The 18,681-nt window shown below is 44.1% G+C and overlaps 1 protein-coding gene across 1 annotated transcript in view; it reads right to left on the reverse strand.

Moving 5' to 3' along the window:
* LOC138764505 (protein WWC2-like) overlaps positions 1-18,681 on the reverse strand; it is a 257,311-nt gene that overhangs the window by 100,366 nt on the left and 138,264 nt on the right. The window contains exon 3 of the mRNA XM_069940553.1: positions 6,984-7,187. Coding sequence (XP_069796654.1) covers positions 6,984-7,187 — 204 coding nt within the window. The remainder of the gene's footprint in view (positions 1-6,983; positions 7,188-18,681) is intronic.

Raw genomic sequence — 18,681 nt, forward strand, 5'->3', positions numbered from 1 at the left:
GAGGATCACAAGCCCTGCTTCTTATTCTGCCAGATCTTCCTTGAGCAGATGCCCGAGGACATTCAGCTCCTGCTGGCGCAGCATGAGTGGGCACCCTTTGGCGCACTAAGAGGGAGAACGAAGCCGCCGTCAGCAAAGTCACCCATCTAGGAACCAGCCGGCTGCAGCCTCCACCCAAGCACAAGACAGAGGAGCACCATCCCACCTGGTGCTTCTATCACCACCGTTGGGGGGCACAAGCTCGTAAGTGCAGGCAACCTTGTACCTAGCAGGGAAACAACTCGACCAGCCGCCATTGATGGCTGCGACGGCTGGCCACATGAACAGCCTCCTGCATGTGACTGATAAGTCCTCCAGCCACCGTTTCCTAGTGGACACTGGAATGGAACTGAGTGTCTTGCCCCCAACCGTCTCAAGACATGAACCCGAGTTTGTGGTCCCACCTTGCGGGTGGCCAAAGGGTCTACCATCAAAATCTTCGGCACCCATAGGGCGTAGATCCAGATCAGGAAAGAGAAATTCCACTGGATTTTCGTGCTGGCCTCAGTGGGTACCGACTTCCTCAGAGCGCACGGCCTACTAGTAGACATGAAAGGCAAAAGACTGGTTAACACCCGCACGTTCCACTCGGTTCGCCTCGATGCCACCAAACCCAAAATCGCCGCCATCGCTGCTCCCAGGGATGAGTATTCCAGCATACTCAATGAGTTCCCCTTCATCCTGCAGCCACAGTTCAACGCTGTCTTACCCCAGCACGGGGTATACCATCACATCTCCACACAAGGCCCCCCGCTGCACGCCAAGGCCTGACGACTTCCACCTGAGAGGCTGGAGTTAGCCAAGGAGGTGTTCTTGCGCCTGCAGGAGTTGGGTATCATCTGCCGCTCGGACAGCCCCTGGGCATCCCCTCTTCACATGGTCCCCAAATCCTCCGGAAGCTGGAGACCCTGCGGGGATTATCGACGGCTGAACGATGCGACCACATCGGCAGGTACCCAATACCCCACATCCAGGACTTTACGGCCAACTTCCTGGCGCCCAGGTCTTCTCGAAAGTCGACCTGGTGCGGGTTTATCATCAAATCCCAGTTCACCCCGAGGACATTGTTAAGACAGCGATCATCAACCCGTTCGGCCTTTTCGAATTCTTGCGCATGACCTTCGGGCTTAAGGATGTGGCCCAGATTTTTCAGCGACTTATGGACTCAGTGGGCAAGGACCTGGTCTTTGTGTTTATTTACCTTGATGATATCCTTATCGCCAGTCGTGACCATGAGGAGCACAAGGCCCATCTTCACATCCTGTTTGCCCACCTGGCGGAATTAAGCCTCACAGTCAATGTGGCCAAATGCCAGATCGGCAAGCAGATGCTGCAGTTCCTGGGACACACCATCTCAGCCACAGGAGCTGCCCCAATGCCAGAAAAAGTTGCGGCTATCCGGTAGTTCCCCAAACACACCACCTTCAAAGGCCTTCAGGAATTTGTAGGGATGGTAAACTTTTATCATTGGTTCATCCCTGGTGCTGCCCTCGTCATGCGGCTGCTGTTCACATTGATGGCCGCTAAATCATCTCTCCTACATGTCAGATTCACCACTGACATCCGGCACAGTGCAGGTAGAGACAACATTGCGGCGGACACGCTCTCCTGACCGGAAATCAACACCCTCACCCCCGGCCTCGACTACACCCAACTGGCGCAGTGGCAGAGGGAAGACGCAGAGATGCAGGCCCTCTGGACCGCCATTTCTGGACTCAACCTCCAGGACATTCAGTTGCCGAACAGCTTGGACACGCTGCTTTGCGATGTCTCTACCGGTTCACCGCGCCTAGTAGTCCCACCGCAGTGAAGGTCGCGGGCCTTCAGCATCGGTATGTATGGTGGCGGAGCTGTTCATGTGACACGGGCTCAAGAAGGAGGTGGCCGAGATGGCGAGGAGCTGCTCTCAGTGCCAGGCATCCAAGGTCCACCGGCATATGCAGGCCCCAATTCAGCAGTTCAACCCAACAGTTAAGAGATTCCAGTACATACACGTTGACATCGTGGGCCCCCTGCTGGTGTCCAGGGAGGCACGCTACCTGCTCACGGTAGTCGACCTTTAGACGAGATGGCCGGAAGCCATCCCCATCAAGGAGGCTTCCACCGAAACGTGCGCCATGATTTTAGTCGGCCACTGGATCGCAGGTTCGGAGTTTCGGCGCACATCACCAGAGACAGAGGCGCCCAGTCTCAACTAGCGAACCTTCTGGGGGTCAAACCCCACCACACCGCAGCCTATCATCCACAAGCAAATGGTCTGGTGGAGAGATTTCACCACCACCTAAAGCCGGCCTTAATGTCTCGCCACACAGGCCCCGGTTGGGTGGATGAACTACCCTAGGTCCTCTTAGATATCAGAACAGCACCCAAGGAGGATCTACAGGCGTCGTCTGCAGAGTTTGTGTACGGCGCATCACTCTTGATGCCGGTGAGTTCTTCGGCCCAGAACCCAGCTCTATGCCTGAGCACCCGAACCTTTTGGCAGATCTTCACAGCAAGCTCGCCTTGCTAGCCTCTCCCACCACCCCCCGCACCCCCCCAAGCATCACGGTGCCCTATCTTTCCAAAGAGCTAGACTCGGCGGAATTTGTTTTTGTTCGGTGCAGACCACACACTGCACCTTTGCAACGCCCACACGAGGGCCCATACAAAGTCCTCCAACGGTCTGGCAAAACTTTTACATTGGAGATTGGAGGCAAAAATGTACTGTTCACCATAGATTGCCTAAAGGCAGCACACTTGGACCTATCTCGGCCGGTGCAAGTGGCCAAACCCAAATGCCGAGGTCGTCCGCCCAAGCGGTGGGATGCATAAGCCAGTTCTGGGGGGGGGGGGTGTGGTGTTGTGGCGCACTCTCTCGTGGTGAACCAGCCCCGCTTGTACCGCCGCGTGGCAGGGCAGCCATGATAAGATGGCGTCGTAAGAGGTTCTCCCTTGCCTCGTGTTTCCAGCCCAGCGCGCGCCCTGGCGGCCATTATGACATCACCACACACGCGGTGGCTGAGCTCACGCTGCCCTTAAAGAGGCGTGTGTGAGATTTGAATAAAACAGTCGTTGAGTGCATCCAACATGGTGGCTGTGAGTTTCTTCGCTGTAGCTACCGCTACAGTGATAGTGATCATGTTTGATTAGACTTGGCTGCCGGCAGGGGGCAGACAGACAGTATGCAGAGCTATAATGTAGACTTATAGCCTGCCTCATGGTGCTGTTTACAACTTTTAAAGTAAAGAACCTTTTCCTTCATCCACGTGTTGTCTACGAACTCACACATAGGAATACAAGATGAAACACATGCCACCCAATTTACCTCCAACCCCCATACGTTTTGCCACTCCTTTGCTCACCTTCCGAACTGATCTACATCTTATGGAAAATTTAGACATCCTTCCTCAATATATACTAACCACCAAATTTGACTGTTTTATCAATGATTGCAGTGTTACTCCATTCACAACTTTTTAAATAAGGAAGCACTCCATGTTCATCCATATCAACACATACCTGCAGCAAACCTTTTGGCTTGGCCTGACAAATGATCAGTAATATTCCATGCACATAAAGTTCTTGACAATGATTATTCATAGCAAGAGCCTCACCACTGTACCTCTCTTTGACATTTACTAACATTCTCTTGTATTTAAGAAATTTTAATTTTTCTTTTAAATTCTCCTAAAAATTAAATACAATCTACCCCCCTCCCCTCATCTCTAATGAAGGTAACCTTTGTTTAAAAAAAAGGGAAATTGTGGCTCGGATCGGACAAGAAACAGAGAATCTCTGGAACATTCTAAATTTTTACTTCTTCCAGTCATGATAGTATTCTATCAATGGGCCCCACATCTTTACAAATTTAAACTTTCTATCTTTAAAGTTATATCTAATTTTCTCCAAGCTTAAATTGGACATTAATGGGGAGGTGAAGAAGCCATCTTTCAATTTCAATAAAATTGCTCGTTTAGCTATCAGCTAAAACTTTCTCCTGAGTTGCAGACCTGGTTCACGTGATAAATCAAACAAAGCAATTAATGGACATAGTTCTATTTTGATCTTAAAAGTCATTGATAAAGTTTGCAAAATGTCTTTTGAAATAAGACTGAGTTACAAGTGAACAAAACGTGACAAAGGGTACCAAACAATGTATCTGAATTGACTCCTCACAGAAAACTTTGACAATGGATCCCCATCTTTGTTCCTGAAACACTGAATGATACATTCTCACTTCAGAGAAGAAAAATATTGTGCATCCAGCATCAACAGTTTCACCAGGATGCAGGCACTTCCCTTATCTGTAAACTAAAGTGTGCATTTCCTCTGTGAAGAAAGGGTCACTTCATGGAAAGTTATGCAGGAATGTTATTTTTAACTGGAGACTCTCAGAGCACATTTACAAAGACCATCTAAGAAAACAGAAACTAATGGCATTTGCAGTAACCAGAGCTCAATAGTTTGCTGTAAACAACTAACTATAAAACATTCTTGGTGATCTTTATATTTCTTCTTAAGTATTTTCTGGTTCAGTGTGAAATATATATATATAATATACACACAATACAGAAGATAACCCTTGTGGACAGTGCAAGAAATCACCAAAAGAAATCAAATATATTTTAGTATAAATCGAGTGTATCTTTATCTTTGCTATGTAGAGTACAGTCCTCGATATGCTGAGTTTCTCCAGCATTGCATTTTTACTTCAATCATGGTGTTTGCAGACTTCTATGTTACATGGGTTGCTGAGGGCCTAGTTCCGTGCTGTTTCTTCTTATGCCGACTGGGTATGTGTGAAGAAAACATTTCCACAAACAGTTGCAGTGATCAAAACTGATTCCCTGTTAGTCTGGTACAAAAAGAGCCATTCAGTAATTTCTGAAGGAGATTGGTTGGATAGGCCCAACGGAGGAAGCAATTTGCAGAGCTATGAGGAAAGATGCCGAAAATTGAACTAAATGAACTGAATTGCTCTCTCTGTAGAGAGATGGCATGATCTCAGCTGAACAAATTGCCTCCTTCTGTGGAATAACAATTCCACGATTTCATAATGCAATACCTCAAATCACCCATGTTGTTATTTGCATATCATTTCGTGATGGAAACCTGTTTGAATATGATACGCTGGTTTCCATTTTGGCGCAACTGGGTAGAAAGGTTTGTTTCCGTGCTGACTTTATGACACTTTAGGGGGGCCTGGTTAGTGCAGTGGTTAGCACAACGTTATTACAGCGCAACGACCCGGGTTTGAATCCGGTGCTGTCTGTAAGGAGCTTGTATATTCTCCCTGTGTTCGTTTAGGTTTCCTCTGGGTATTCCGGTTTCCTCCCACTGTTCAAAATGTATGGGGATTGTAGGTTGATTGGGTGTTTTTGGGTCGCACAGGCTCATGAGCCGAAAGGCCTGCTACCATGCTGTACTCTAAATTTAATGAAATTTAATTTAATAATGCTTTGCAAGGATTTTATATACTGATAGCATATTTGTACAGTAGTTTTGGAGGTTGGGCCAAACTCCTTGGTTTTCTCTTTGGCTCCCTCTAATCGAATTTCTATGAGTGAAAGTCCTGTCAACATTGTCCAGTATTAAAGTATTATACAAATCCAAGCTAATTTCGTGATTGTGACCCACCATGGTGAATCAGTTTTCTTCCTTCTCTTATCCACAGCGCATCACAGGATGGAAAGCCACCCAAAAATCAGACAAATGCTTTTCACTCTTCTTCACAAAAAGCGCTAGTGTACAAAAGAAACAGCGATTTTGCAGCCCTGATTTAGCCCAGTGCAATGTTCCAATCTCATACTGTCGCTTATTCAGAACAATCGTTTATGATATGTACTGGCAATGATTCTTCTTTCCTTCATTGTTTCCTCCCGCCATGACTCTCCTTTCCTTTCACACATCTCTTTAGCAAGGTGTCATCCCCTTGATAGACCCATTTCCGCAATTCAGTATTATTAACCAGCCTTTACTTGTACACTGTAATTAATTGCACTGTAATTAACTCACCCAGTGAGGATCTGCACTCAATACTGGATGCTCTGGGTCCCTGTACCAGTGTTGTTCTGAATTCTGATTATTTTGTTTCTTATCTACCTAACAGAATCAGCTAGTTTTACTTTGTGCAGAGGATGGATAAAAGCCCTGAAAACCTTAGAAGCTTGAGGTGCATATCATGTGCCATTGTTATTCATTTTGTACATTGTCCGGGAGCCACTGGCAAGCCCAATACTTCAATTCATAACTGTTTTTGAGAAAGTAATGATAAGCCATGTTGTAGAACTGTTGTGGTCAGTGCAGTGAAGTTATTTCCACAGTGCTGTGGGATGTGCACAGAAAGTGAATATCTTAAAATGGAAGAAATATCTGCAGAACTGCGTCGTCTGGTAAAATCTCAAAACAGTTCTATGGCATTGAACACTTACTTTGAACAAATATTTCTGTCCCACACAGATGTGTAATATGACCAATTTTCTATTACTCCATTAGGACCAGAATCTAAAATTGATATTAATAAATTCAATGCGCACAGCAAACTGCCTAAGTTTTACATTCAAGGATTCTCAGTAATCTACTGTGGGGGTTCACTCCAATATAAAAGAAAATCAGACCCTTCAGAACATTGCTTGTAATTAGACAGTAAATGTTGTAAGTACCGCAGTCTGCATCAAGTCATTTAAACTGTTACCACATTTGTCTGCGTGACAGAGGGTTTAATCAAGGCTTTATCGCGATAAAATACGGTGAGCTATACTGTGTTGATGTGCCCGCTGTTTATCCAGAACTAATTGGCAGCAGAGTTAAGACAGATTCCTCCCCCGACAGATAATTCCAAAAGTTCCTTCACTTAGAACTCTTATCACAAGCACTGCAGGCTGCTTCGCTGATGAGTCAAGAGTTTCTTAACTCTGAAAAGAAGACAAATGCAAATTCAGCACATTTTCCTAACTACTCACAACTGGTCCGTGAACTGTTCTTGTCCTTCCAGACATCATTGAGGCGCACATACTCATCAATGGCCAACGCTAATCTTTTCTCCTTCACATGATAGAGTTCTTTCTGAGTGCTGAGGGCATCTTGAGCCACCATCAAATAGTCCTTCAGCATCCGCTCCTGCTCTTTCCTCCATTGTGCCCTTGGGTCCTCCAACTGTGTGGTTTCTGAAAGGTGAGAGAAAAAAAAATACCATTTCATTATTTCTGCAAGGTCATACTTGGTGAGGTTGCACGCCTATTCCTACTTGTATGATTTAAATTTACAATCCCTGAGTGTAGGCATTCTCTGGATGTAAGATGATTTTTGTGCAAGTTAGAAACGTGTTCTCTTCTGTCACCCTTACCTTTTTGCTCGACATTCACATGCTTTAAATCTTTCATTCGATTCAATAATCACCCTAACACACACTATCATTAAATTAATGGTATATATACAGTTACAGTCATCAACAAATACCATTAAACATTTTATTATTATTAAAGTATTATTATTTTATTATTATAAACCTTGAAAAATGCTTTAAACGTATGAGAAAATTTGCATAAAATTGAATATCATATCCTGGAAAACGCTTCTGCACTTAGCCCATTTTCATTCATGATTTCTGGTGGTCACATTGGCCTGTTGCTCAATCCAGAGCCAAAGCCTTAGCGTCCAACACAATGACAAAAATGAATGGAGAGCGATTGTACTCTGGAAGAAAGGTGGGTGGGAGAAAACAGGGAACTGCTACCTATTAGCTGGACATTGGTAATTTGGAAGCTGTTGGAATTTATAGTCTGAGAGAGATACAGGCCTATCAGCCCACTGAGCCCATGGTGATCATCCACTACCTATTATACTGCTCTTATATTAATTCTTATTTTATATATCATAACCAGGAATTTAGCATCGAGACATGAAGAAAAAAATAATGATTTAGCAGAGTTACTTGGATTTATGAAGGGGAAACCAATTCTTTGAGGGTGCAAATAGTGTACTAGAAGAGGAGGAACAAGTCAATGTGTTGTTTTTAGAAGGATTTTGATTAAAATCATGAAAAGAAGGTTAGGGTTCGTGGAACAGGAGGTCATATATCAGCGTGGATTGAGAACTGGTTTACAGATGAATAAAAATAAGCAGGTCCCTCTGGGGTGATAGGTTGTGCCAGTTGAAGTGGTGAATGCAGGCTCAATTTTAACACTTACGAAAAATTTGGACAGGTACATGGATGGGAAGGGTATGGAAGGATATGGGCTGGGTGCAGGTCAGTGAAACTAAACAGAATAATAGTTCAGTGCAGAAGAAGGGCTGAAGGGCTGTTTTCTGTGTTGTAATGTTCTACGGTTCCAGTAGTTCAAGGGCTCATCTCTAAGCTGTTCTATGTTGCGCATTTGTGATTTGTCTGACCTCAAATCTCATCACAAACTGCAATATTTGGTATGAGAAGAGGCCAAATAGGCTGGGCTGGTTTTCCTTCATGCAGAGAAGACTCAGAGAAGACCTGTGCAAGATTCTGAGGGGAATAGATATCTCCTCTGGGGCGAGGTGTATGTAACAAAGGACTTAGATTGAAGGTAAGAAGAGATTTAGAGAGGATATAAGGAAGCTTATTTTTCAGCCAGAGATTGGTGAGAAGATGGTGGAAACAAAGATTCTCCCAACATTTAATAAGAACTAAATGAAAATTTGAATCACCTTGGCTGCAGACCAAGTGCTGGCAAACACAATTGTTACAGATAGGTTCTTGACATTTGGCATGAAATGATTGCTGAAACTTCCCACCTCTGTGACTCTCTTTGCTGCCAATGCTCTTTCCAGTAGTGCCAAGTCCTTAGCATGGCTAAATTTCAGCCTCCAGTACATCAATCATTATCCATCATGTCAATGTTGCCAAGCGACGAGCTGTGAGGGTTATCACACTGCCTGAACCTTATGTCCACACTTCCTTGTGAAAAAAAGTTGCAGAACCATGTTTTTTTTCCCTTAATATAGCCACTGTTTCCCTGACTGAGATAATTAACTGCACTCAGTCAGAGAGGCACATCCTCGTAATTTCTTGATCTCAAATCTTAAACAATTTTATTAGTTTAGTCATCAGGGAAGCAGAGATTTCCATCCAAGACATAAGGACTCACAGTGGTCAAAACCCATCAGGACAGATAAATCCAGTCGTGTTAAATCTGGGTGTTTCACATGAAAAAGACTCCTTGTGCAATGGTAAAGAGTAAGCTTATAAAATGTTCAGCCATAAAATGTAACCACTATGTAACTGGTCATTCTTTGAAGGCTTTAACTCATACAAGTCAGATTTTAAAAAGATCAAGATTTAAAATTAACTGTTACAAAATCTGACCTCAAAACAGAAAATATGAAGAAAATTTTCTGAAACTAATTAATATGTTTAGGTAAGACAAAATAATGTTTCAGGTAGAGCAATGAATGAGGGTTAGCAAGGGGTTGAAGTAATGTAGTGGACCAGAATATGGATGAAGCTGTGCAATTTGTCAATATGCAGCTGATCTATCCTTGGATGGTGTAGTTATGCTGGCATTACTGAGGTCCTCCATCAGCCAGCTCCCCACCATGACTACCAGCCCCCCCACATCTCCATCGGGCACACAAAACTCAAAACGGTCAACCAGTTTACCTATCTCGGCTGCACCATTTCATCAGATGCAAGGATTGACAATGAGATAGACAACAGACTCGCCAAGGCAAATAGCGCCTTTGGAAGACTACACAAAAGAGTTTGGAAAAACAACCAATTGAAAAACCTCACAAAGATAAGCGTATACAGAGCCGTTGTCATACCCACACTCCTGTTCGGCTCCGAATCATGGGTCCTCTATCGGCACCACCTACGGCTCCTAGAACGCTTCCACCAGCGTTGTCTCCGCTCCATCCTCAACATCCATTGGAGCGCTTTCATCCCTAACGTCGAAGTACTCGAGATGGCAGAGGTCGACAGCATCGAGTCCACGCTGCTGAAGATCCAGCTGCGCTGGATGGGTCACGTCTCCAGAATGGAGGACCATCGCCTTCCCAAGATCGTGTTATATGGCGAGCTCTCCACTGGCCACCGTGACAGAGGTGCACCAAAGAAAAGGTACAAGGACTGCCTAAAGAAATCTCTTGGTGCCTGCCACATTGACCACTGCCAGTGGGCTGATAATGCCTCAAACCGTGCATCTTGGCGCCTCACAGTTTGGCGGGCAGCAACCTCCTTTGAAGAAGACCGCAGAGCCCACCTCACTGACAAAAGGCAAAGGAGGAAAAACCCAACACCCAACCCCAACCAACCAATTTTTCCCTGCAACCGCTGCAACCGTGTCTGCCTGTCCCGCATCGGACTTGTCAGCCACAAATGAGCCTGCAGCTGACGTGGACTTTTTTACCCCCTCCATAAATCTTCGTCCGCGAAGCCAAGCCAAAGAAGAAAGAAGAAGAGAGTAATAACTGCATTGGGGGAGCATAGGTTGACATGATTCCTTTTAAGACTATCCATTAAAAGCAATGGGAAAGTGATTCATGGAACACCCTCAATTGGGCACTCTGAAGGCAACATGACTACAACATACATCAAGAGGATTTAATTACTGCATCCGATGCACCCTTTGTGTCAGTCTCTACATCAGACAGACCGGTCACAGCTTGGGAGATCGCTTAACTCAGCATCTCCACTCTGTTCGCAACCACAGCGACCATCCAGAGGCCAACCATTTCAATTCTGCGTCACACTCCCATGCTCACATCTCTGTCCATGGCCTATGTACTGTTCCATCCTGACCGCCCTATAATTGGAGGAACACACCTTATTTTCAGTCTGGGCACTCTCCAGCCACATGGCATGAACATTGACTTTACTGCTTTCCATTAAACCTGCTTGCCTTTTCTTCCCCTCCCCCCCTTTCCTGTCCTTCCAGTTCTTTCACCCACACAGCCCTACCATCCCCCTCCCCCTCACTGCTGTTGTCCCCTCCCTCCTTTCTCCACCTATCAACTCCTGTTTTTTCCACCTCCTCCTTTACCCCTCTTCCTCTTTTGTTCAGACGCTTGCCAGCATTTTCTCACATTTTGATGAAGGGCTCAAGCCTGAAACATCGGTTCTGTGTCTTTGCCTTTGCGACGTAAAGGACCCTGTTTGACCTGCTGACCTTCTCCAGCATTTTGTGTTTTTACTTCACCCACGGTGTCTACAGAATTTTGTGATTTGCTACAGCCCACAATGTTGTGCTGACCATTATATACTTACCAAAAAAAAAACTAAACCCTCCCCTACCTCATAACCCTCTTTTTTCTCTTTCTTTTCATCCATGTGACTGTGTAAGAATCTCTTAAATGCCCCTATGGTTCCAACCACCAACACAACCCCTAGCAATGCATTCCAGGCACCCACAACTCTCGGTGTAAAAAACTTGCCCTCAGTGTCTTCCCTAAACTTTCCTCTCTTCACTTTGTACAGATCTCCTTTAGTGTTTGCTACTTCTACCCTGGGAAAAGGTGCTTAACTTGCCTATCAACCTGCGCAGCAACCTTGCGAGATCTATGGACTTGGATTCCAAGGTCACTCTGTTTTTCTACACTGTTCAGTATCCTACCATGAACCATGCACCTGGCCTTTGTTTGACCTTCCAAAATGGATCACCTCACACATTCAGATTGAACTTCATCTGTCACTTTTCTTCCCAATTCTGTATCCTATCTCTATCCTGTGAAACCTACAACAACCTTCAACACTATTCCTAACATATCCAATATTCATATTATTTGCAAACTTACTGACACATCCTTCCACTTCTTCATCCAAGTCATTTATAGAGATCACAAAGAGTAGGAATCCCAGAACAGATCTCTGAAGAACTCTACTAGTAGTCACTGACCTCCAGGTAGAATACTTTCTGTCCACTACAACTCTTTGGTTTCTACATACAAGGCAATTTTTAATCCATACAGACAAAGTTCCATGTATTCCATGCTTTATGGCCTTCTGAATGCTTCTCCCTTGTCAAATCCCTTACTAAACTCCTCCCTTTCCATTCTTCCCCCTTAATCTCTAGTCTTTAATTAAGATGCCTACCTGCTTTTTCTTATATCTTGAAGAAGGGCCCAGGCCCGGTGTCAATAATATTTATTTACCTCCTATGGATGGTGCCAACCTGGCAGACTAAAGCTCAGGGAGTGGTGGTTATAATCACCAAAATGTCACCCCACTGAGAGATCTGTCATCTGACCAGGTTCATTACTAGTACTAGATCCAGTATGGGTTCTCCTCTAGTTGGCTGGTCCACATACTGTGTCAAGAATCCTTCGTGGAAACACCTGACAAATTCTTCCCCATCTATCCTTCTTCCAGAAAAGAGGTGCCGGTCAATATTATGGAAGTTGAAGTGTTCCAGAATAACAACCCTGTAATTTCTGCACCATTCCAAAACCTGCCTGCTTATCTGTTCCTCAGTGCCCAAACGGCTATTTGGGGGGCCTGAAGACTACTCCCAATGCAGCGATTGGTCCCTTGCTTCCTTCTTATTTCTGACTTCTTCCCACACCGACTTAGTAGACAATCCGTCCACAGCGTCCTCCCTTTCTGCAGCTGTGATACTATTCCTGACCAATAATATTACCTCCCTTTTTTATCTCCCATCCAATTCCTTTTAAAACATCTAAACCTCAGTACCTGCATGAGCCAATCCTGTCCTTGCATCAGCCAAGTCTCTATAATGCTCAAAACATTGTAATTATACAGACTGGCCCATGCATTGTTCATATTCTTTATTCCTAATACTCCTTTCATTGAAATAGACACATTTCAAACCATCCAACTGATTATATTTATGCTTCCTCCCTGCCTGTCCTGCTTCAAACCCACAACACATTGCATCATCCTTTCCATCTTCTGCTCTATTTTCTGCCTTCATATTCTAGTTCCCATCCCCTGCCAAACTAGTTTTAATCCTCCCCAAAAGCTCTAGCAAACTTGCCCACCAGGATATTGGTCCCTCTCCAGTTTGGGTGCAGCCTTTCCTTTTCACACAGGTCATACCTTCTCGAGAAGAGATCCCAATGATCCACTAATCTGAACCCCTACCACCTGCACCAACATTTCAGCCATGGATTCATCTGCCACAACTTCCTATTCCTGTCCTCAAGTGCACAGGCAGCATTCCTAAGATTACCACCCTTGAGGTCCTGCTTTTCAGCTTCCTTCCTAACTCCCTCTATTAATTCTTCAGGACTTCATTCCTACTCTAATCTATGTCATTTGTACCATTGAGGACCACGACATCTGGCTATTCACCCCCCCTCTCCCATTTCAGAATTCTTGGACTCGATCAGAGACATCCCTGACCCTGGCCCCTGGGAGGCAACATAGCATTCGGGAGGAGTCTCAATCTTGTTCACAGAACCTCCTATTATTCGCCTAATTCCCGCCCCCCCCATTCCTTCTGCACTGAAGAGCCAGACTCTGTGCCAGAGACGTGACCACTGTGACTTCTCCCTGATAGACTGTCCACCCCCCCCCGCCCCCCGCACCCCCCCCCCACCATCAGTATCCAAAACAGTCTATTCATTGTTGAGAGGAACAACCACATGGGTGCTCAGCGCTGACTGCCTAATCCCCTTCCCTTACCTGCCTCTTTTTTTTGGGTGTGACTGTCTCCTTATGGCTTCTGTGTATCACCTTCTCTGCCTCCTGAATGATCCAAAATTCATCCAGCTCCAGTTCCTTAAGACGTTCTGTAAGGAGCTACAACTGGATGCATCTCTTGCAGTTGAAATCATCAGATAATTTTGCTCTCCTAGATTCTCCACATCCTGCAATCAAAACATTCCACTGCCTTAGCTGCAATGTGGATAGTTGCCAATACCAAATCTTGCTCCTGTTGCCCAGCTATACTGCCCTTCATCAGATCTCATCACCATGTTTCTTTCTGGCCTGTGCTCCCTTGGGGTCAGAATTAATGGACAGAGGGGGGAGAAAACAATCACAGGTTAGGAGTTTATTCTCCGGACTGAAGAAGAATAAGGGGAGATTTGTTCGAGATATTTAAAATTATGAGGGGATAGACAAAGTAAATATAAGTATGCTTTTTTCCACTGAGGGTAGGTGAGATACAAACCTGAGGACATGGGTAAAGGGTGAAAGGGGAAAAATTTAGGGGAAACATAAGGGGGAACATATTCACACAGAGAGTGGTGGGAGTTGTGAATGTGAGCTTAATTTTAACATTTAAGAATTTGGTCAGGTACATGGATGGGAAAGGAATGGAGATCTATGCAGGTCAATGGGACTAGACAAAAATGGTTCAGCACAGACTAGAAGGGCCGAAGGGGCCTGTTTCTGTACTGTAATGTTCTATGGTTCCAAAAGTATTTCTCCTTGGCAACTTACATAAAATGTGTGCAAGAGTATCTGTCGCGGTTAGCACAATGCCTTAACAGCGGCAGCGATTGGGACCAGGGTTCGAATCCTGCGACCCCTGAAATGAGTTTATACTTTCTCTCCGTGTCTACATGGGCTTTCCCCGGGGCTCCAGTTTCCTCTCACCACTCGAAAAGTACTGGGGGCTGTAGGTTAATTGGGTATAAATTTGGCGGCACGGAATTGTGGGTTGAAATGACCTGTTACCGTGCTGTATGTCAGAAAAAAATCTCCTTATGTCCGGTTCCATTAAAGCAAACATAAAAAAAGAAAAACAATCAGGGATGATGTATCGAGCCAGCTGCCAATGAGGTGCACAGGCATCAGTCTGTTGGAAAAGCTTAGGTTTCATTCTGCTGTGCTTAATATGCGTGCCACCTCACAAATCAGAGACAAGAGGGTTTTCGTTTTCTTTTTTTGTTCTTTCACACTGCACCTCGATATTTCTTGCAAAATCACCATTTTATGGCCATGTCTAATTGACCTTCAAAGAATCACCATCTTAAACCATGGCTTCATCCTGCATTTTGCATGCTCTCCCACTAGATTTGAAGACTCAGCAGCGAAGTGCACGGAAGATGGATAGCAGGTGCTTACCTCTCATGACAAAAGTCTACACTGTTTCGCAGCCTGGCTGGGCCCCAAGATTACAATTCTCATGCTGGTTTTCAAAGACCTGCAACCCTCCTGATCTCAGAATCTGTCAGTTCTGGCCTTTGCCCATCTCGCTCTGGCTTTTTTGTACCTAGACGCGAAACCTTCCTCCTCTCTCCCTACCGGTTTTGATCTTAATATTGAATTGAATCAGAACTAGAATTTATTGCCATGAACAAGTCGCGATATCCACTGTTTGGCAATAGCGTCACATGCAAACATTCATATTAAACCCCCTTACCAAAATAAATGCAAATAGTGCAAGAAAAAGTCCAAGTCAGGCAGTCTCTTTGGTTCATTGATCATTCAGGAATTTGACGGCAGCGGGGAAGAAGCGGTCCCTGTGCCACTGAGTGCTCATCTTCAGGCTCCTGTATCTCATTCCCTGATGGTAGCAGTAAAGAGGGTATTGTCTGGGTGGTGGGGGAGCCCTCGAGGATAGAGGCTACTTTCTTAAGACACTGCCTTTTGTAGATGTCCTCAATGGATTGAAGTCCGGTGCTCGAGATGTCGCAGGCTGAGTTAACAACCCATTAGAGTTCTTTCCTTGTCCTGAGTGTTGGCACATGCATACCAGACAGTGATGCAACCAGCATCACTGTAGAAGTTTTTAAGAGTCTTCAGTGTTGCACCAAATCTCCTCAAACACCTCACAAGGTCTTTGATTTGCAGATCTTAATTATGTCTGCTCAATCAGGGTACTTCACCATGATGAAAGTTCTACACAAGGTGTTTTTGAGACGCGTCCTCAGTCAGCGACTGCGTGTGTTCTCACTTTCACTCTGGGTGGAAATACTTCCTCTTCACTTGCATGATGTTGATTTAAGTCACAACACTGAGATGTAACTCCTTCAAATTGTTATTGTGTTTTTTTCCCCCTAGAGCAGAGGAGGATGAGGGGGAGGGGTGGGGAGTGGGGGAAGCCTGACTGATGTAGACCAAAATATCAGAGAGATGGATTAACTAGATAGTAAGAACCTTACTCCCTTGGTAGTGGTGTCTAAAAACAAGAGAGCATAACTATAACCATGAGACGTGGGAGATTGAGAGGGGGATCTGAGGTGGGGGTGGGGTGGGGGGGGATATTTTCACACATAGATTGCTTGGAATGTGGAACTCATTGCCTAAGGAGGGAGAGCAACAGGTACTCTCATAACATTTAATTAGCGCAGACAAGAATTTGAATTGCCACAGCTCAAAGGGCAAATAAAGATTAGTGGAAATAATATATATAAGTACAATGGTTAAATAAGATTGAAAGAATGCCGAGATTTGCAATGTTGCTGCCGGAACTGAGCTACAGGGAAAGGCCACACAAGTTCAGACTTTATTCTCTGGAGTGTAGAAGAATGACAAAACTAACAAAATTATGAGGGGTATTGATAGAGTGTATGCAAGCAGACTTTTTCCATTGAGGTTAGGTGGGACAAGAGCTAGAGGATTTGGGTAATGAGTGAAAGGTGTGGGGGACCTTCACACAGAGAGTGGTGAAAGGGTGGAATGAGCTGCCAGCTGAAGTGGTGAATGTGGGCTCAGTTTTGACATTTAAGAAAAATTTGGACAGGGACATGGATGGAAAGTGTATGAATGGCTATGGTCCTAGTGCAAGTCAATGGGACTAGGCAGAATAATAATTCAGCATGGATTAGATGGGTCGAAGGGCTTTATTTTTGCTGTGGTTTTAATAACTTGGCAGGTCAAAGGGCTAGATTCTATGCTCAGAATCAGATTCCGATTCAGATTCAACCTAATTATATCTAATTTTCTCCAAACTCAAGCAAGACATAACATCCGGTATCCATTGCTCTTGACTTGGCACTATGGAATCTTTTCATTTATCAAAATTGTTCATCTGGCCATCAGTGAAGTAAAACAACTATTCTTTTTTGAGTTGAATACAAGGAAATTAAAGTTGAATTTGACAAGATAAGGGGCCCATTCATAGGCTGCTATTATAACTTGATTACTTAGGCATGGATGTTCTGGGGGCCCGAGAGCTGATACTCGATTCTTCACAATTTATTTGCTGGTGACCATGTTTAGTGGGAGGGGTTAGATTAGTGTTGGGGGAGGTAGTTCTTCCTTCTGTTTCTTTTTATTTTTGTTTTGTTTTCTTTCTACAACTAGAAGAGATTGGTCTATTTAGATAATCACACTGTACATCTCAATATTAGAAGATGAGGTGAAATTCTCATAAGGATTTTTCACTTTTTTCGAGAATTATGTAAGACAGTGTATAATTTATAGCTGACTCATAATCTGTATTGTATTATATTAAAGCTGTATAATTAATTAATATCTAAATAACATATGCATGTAATATTTGTCTATCAAATTAATGAAAATATTTTTAAAAGAATCTGAATCAGAAGTTATTATCATGAACATGTCACGAAATTCACTTTTTTGGGACAGCATTGCAGTGCAATTTTTAAAAAATTTTAGGCACACAGCCCTTTCAGCCCATGACCCTGTGCAGCCCAATTACATCCAATTAAACTACAACCCGCAGTATGTTTTGAAGGGTGGGAGGAAACTATAGCACATGGAGGAAATCCATGCAGTCCTGGGGAGAACACACAAACTCCTAACAAACAATGTGGGATTTGAATCCCTGGTCCTGGTCGCTGGCACTGTAAGGGCATTGCGTTAGCTGTTACGCCAACCGTCCCGCCCCGATTTCTATATTTCTGTAAACCACATTTCAAAATAGACAAAATTTTAAAAATTGGCATAAAGCCTGTGCAGTACAATTGTACTCTATTGCAATTAACATAGTTGCAATAGGTACCTCTCCAGCTTATAGCTTACACTATTCAGATCCATTTAGGGTTCTCATTTAAAGCCTGCGCAATACCACAGGCACCTTTGAATTTCCCGTAATAATGCAACTGTAGAGTAGTGAACCATTCTCCCTTGATACCAATATCGTGCCTCAGAGCCCTGATTAGAGCCAAGAGGAAGAGGCAGAACATTTTGCTTTGAGATCTGACAGGGAGTTGCTAATGCCCTAGTTCCTGTGATTGTCCCTGAAAAATGAACAAAGAATGAATAATTTGGAGGGAATGTACTAATGATTTTAAAGGAACAAGGAGTGCATTAAATCACTCTGCTTCTTAGTTCTTTTTCAAAAGTACGTGACAGACAGATGCAGTTAATGTGGTGCGCAGACAATGCTGAAATCAGATGTAAGAGGAATGATGGCAGGGTGGAGGGTGGGTACATGATTCATGATTCTTACGGAGCTATGTCAGTGGCAAGACTTGTGCAATCTTAACTTCTGTCACAGGTCAATTTGCATGCTGAATTTTAGACATTTGCTTTGAAGTAATCTAAAATGTACTTTCATTTGATTCAATTAGCACTTCCACAGTTCGACTGTTGCAACAAAGCCCTGGGAATACATCGATTCATTTTTATTCCTCTCTCTCTCAAAAGGTGTCTGCATTCAGAATCAGAGTTTATTGCCATGAGTATGTCACAAAATCTGTTCAGTGGCAGAGCAGTACAGTGCAAATATCGCTGTAAATTATATATATTTTTTAAATAGTGCAAGAAAATAAGATAAAATGAGGTAGTGTTTGTGGTTCAGGGTTCAGCTC

Source organism: Narcine bancroftii, chromosome 1 (genome assembly GCF_036971445.1).
Source record: "Narcine bancroftii isolate sNarBan1 chromosome 1, sNarBan1.hap1, whole genome shotgun sequence".
NCBI classification, from domain to species: Eukaryota; Metazoa; Chordata; class Chondrichthyes; order Torpediniformes; family Narcinidae; genus Narcine; species Narcine bancroftii.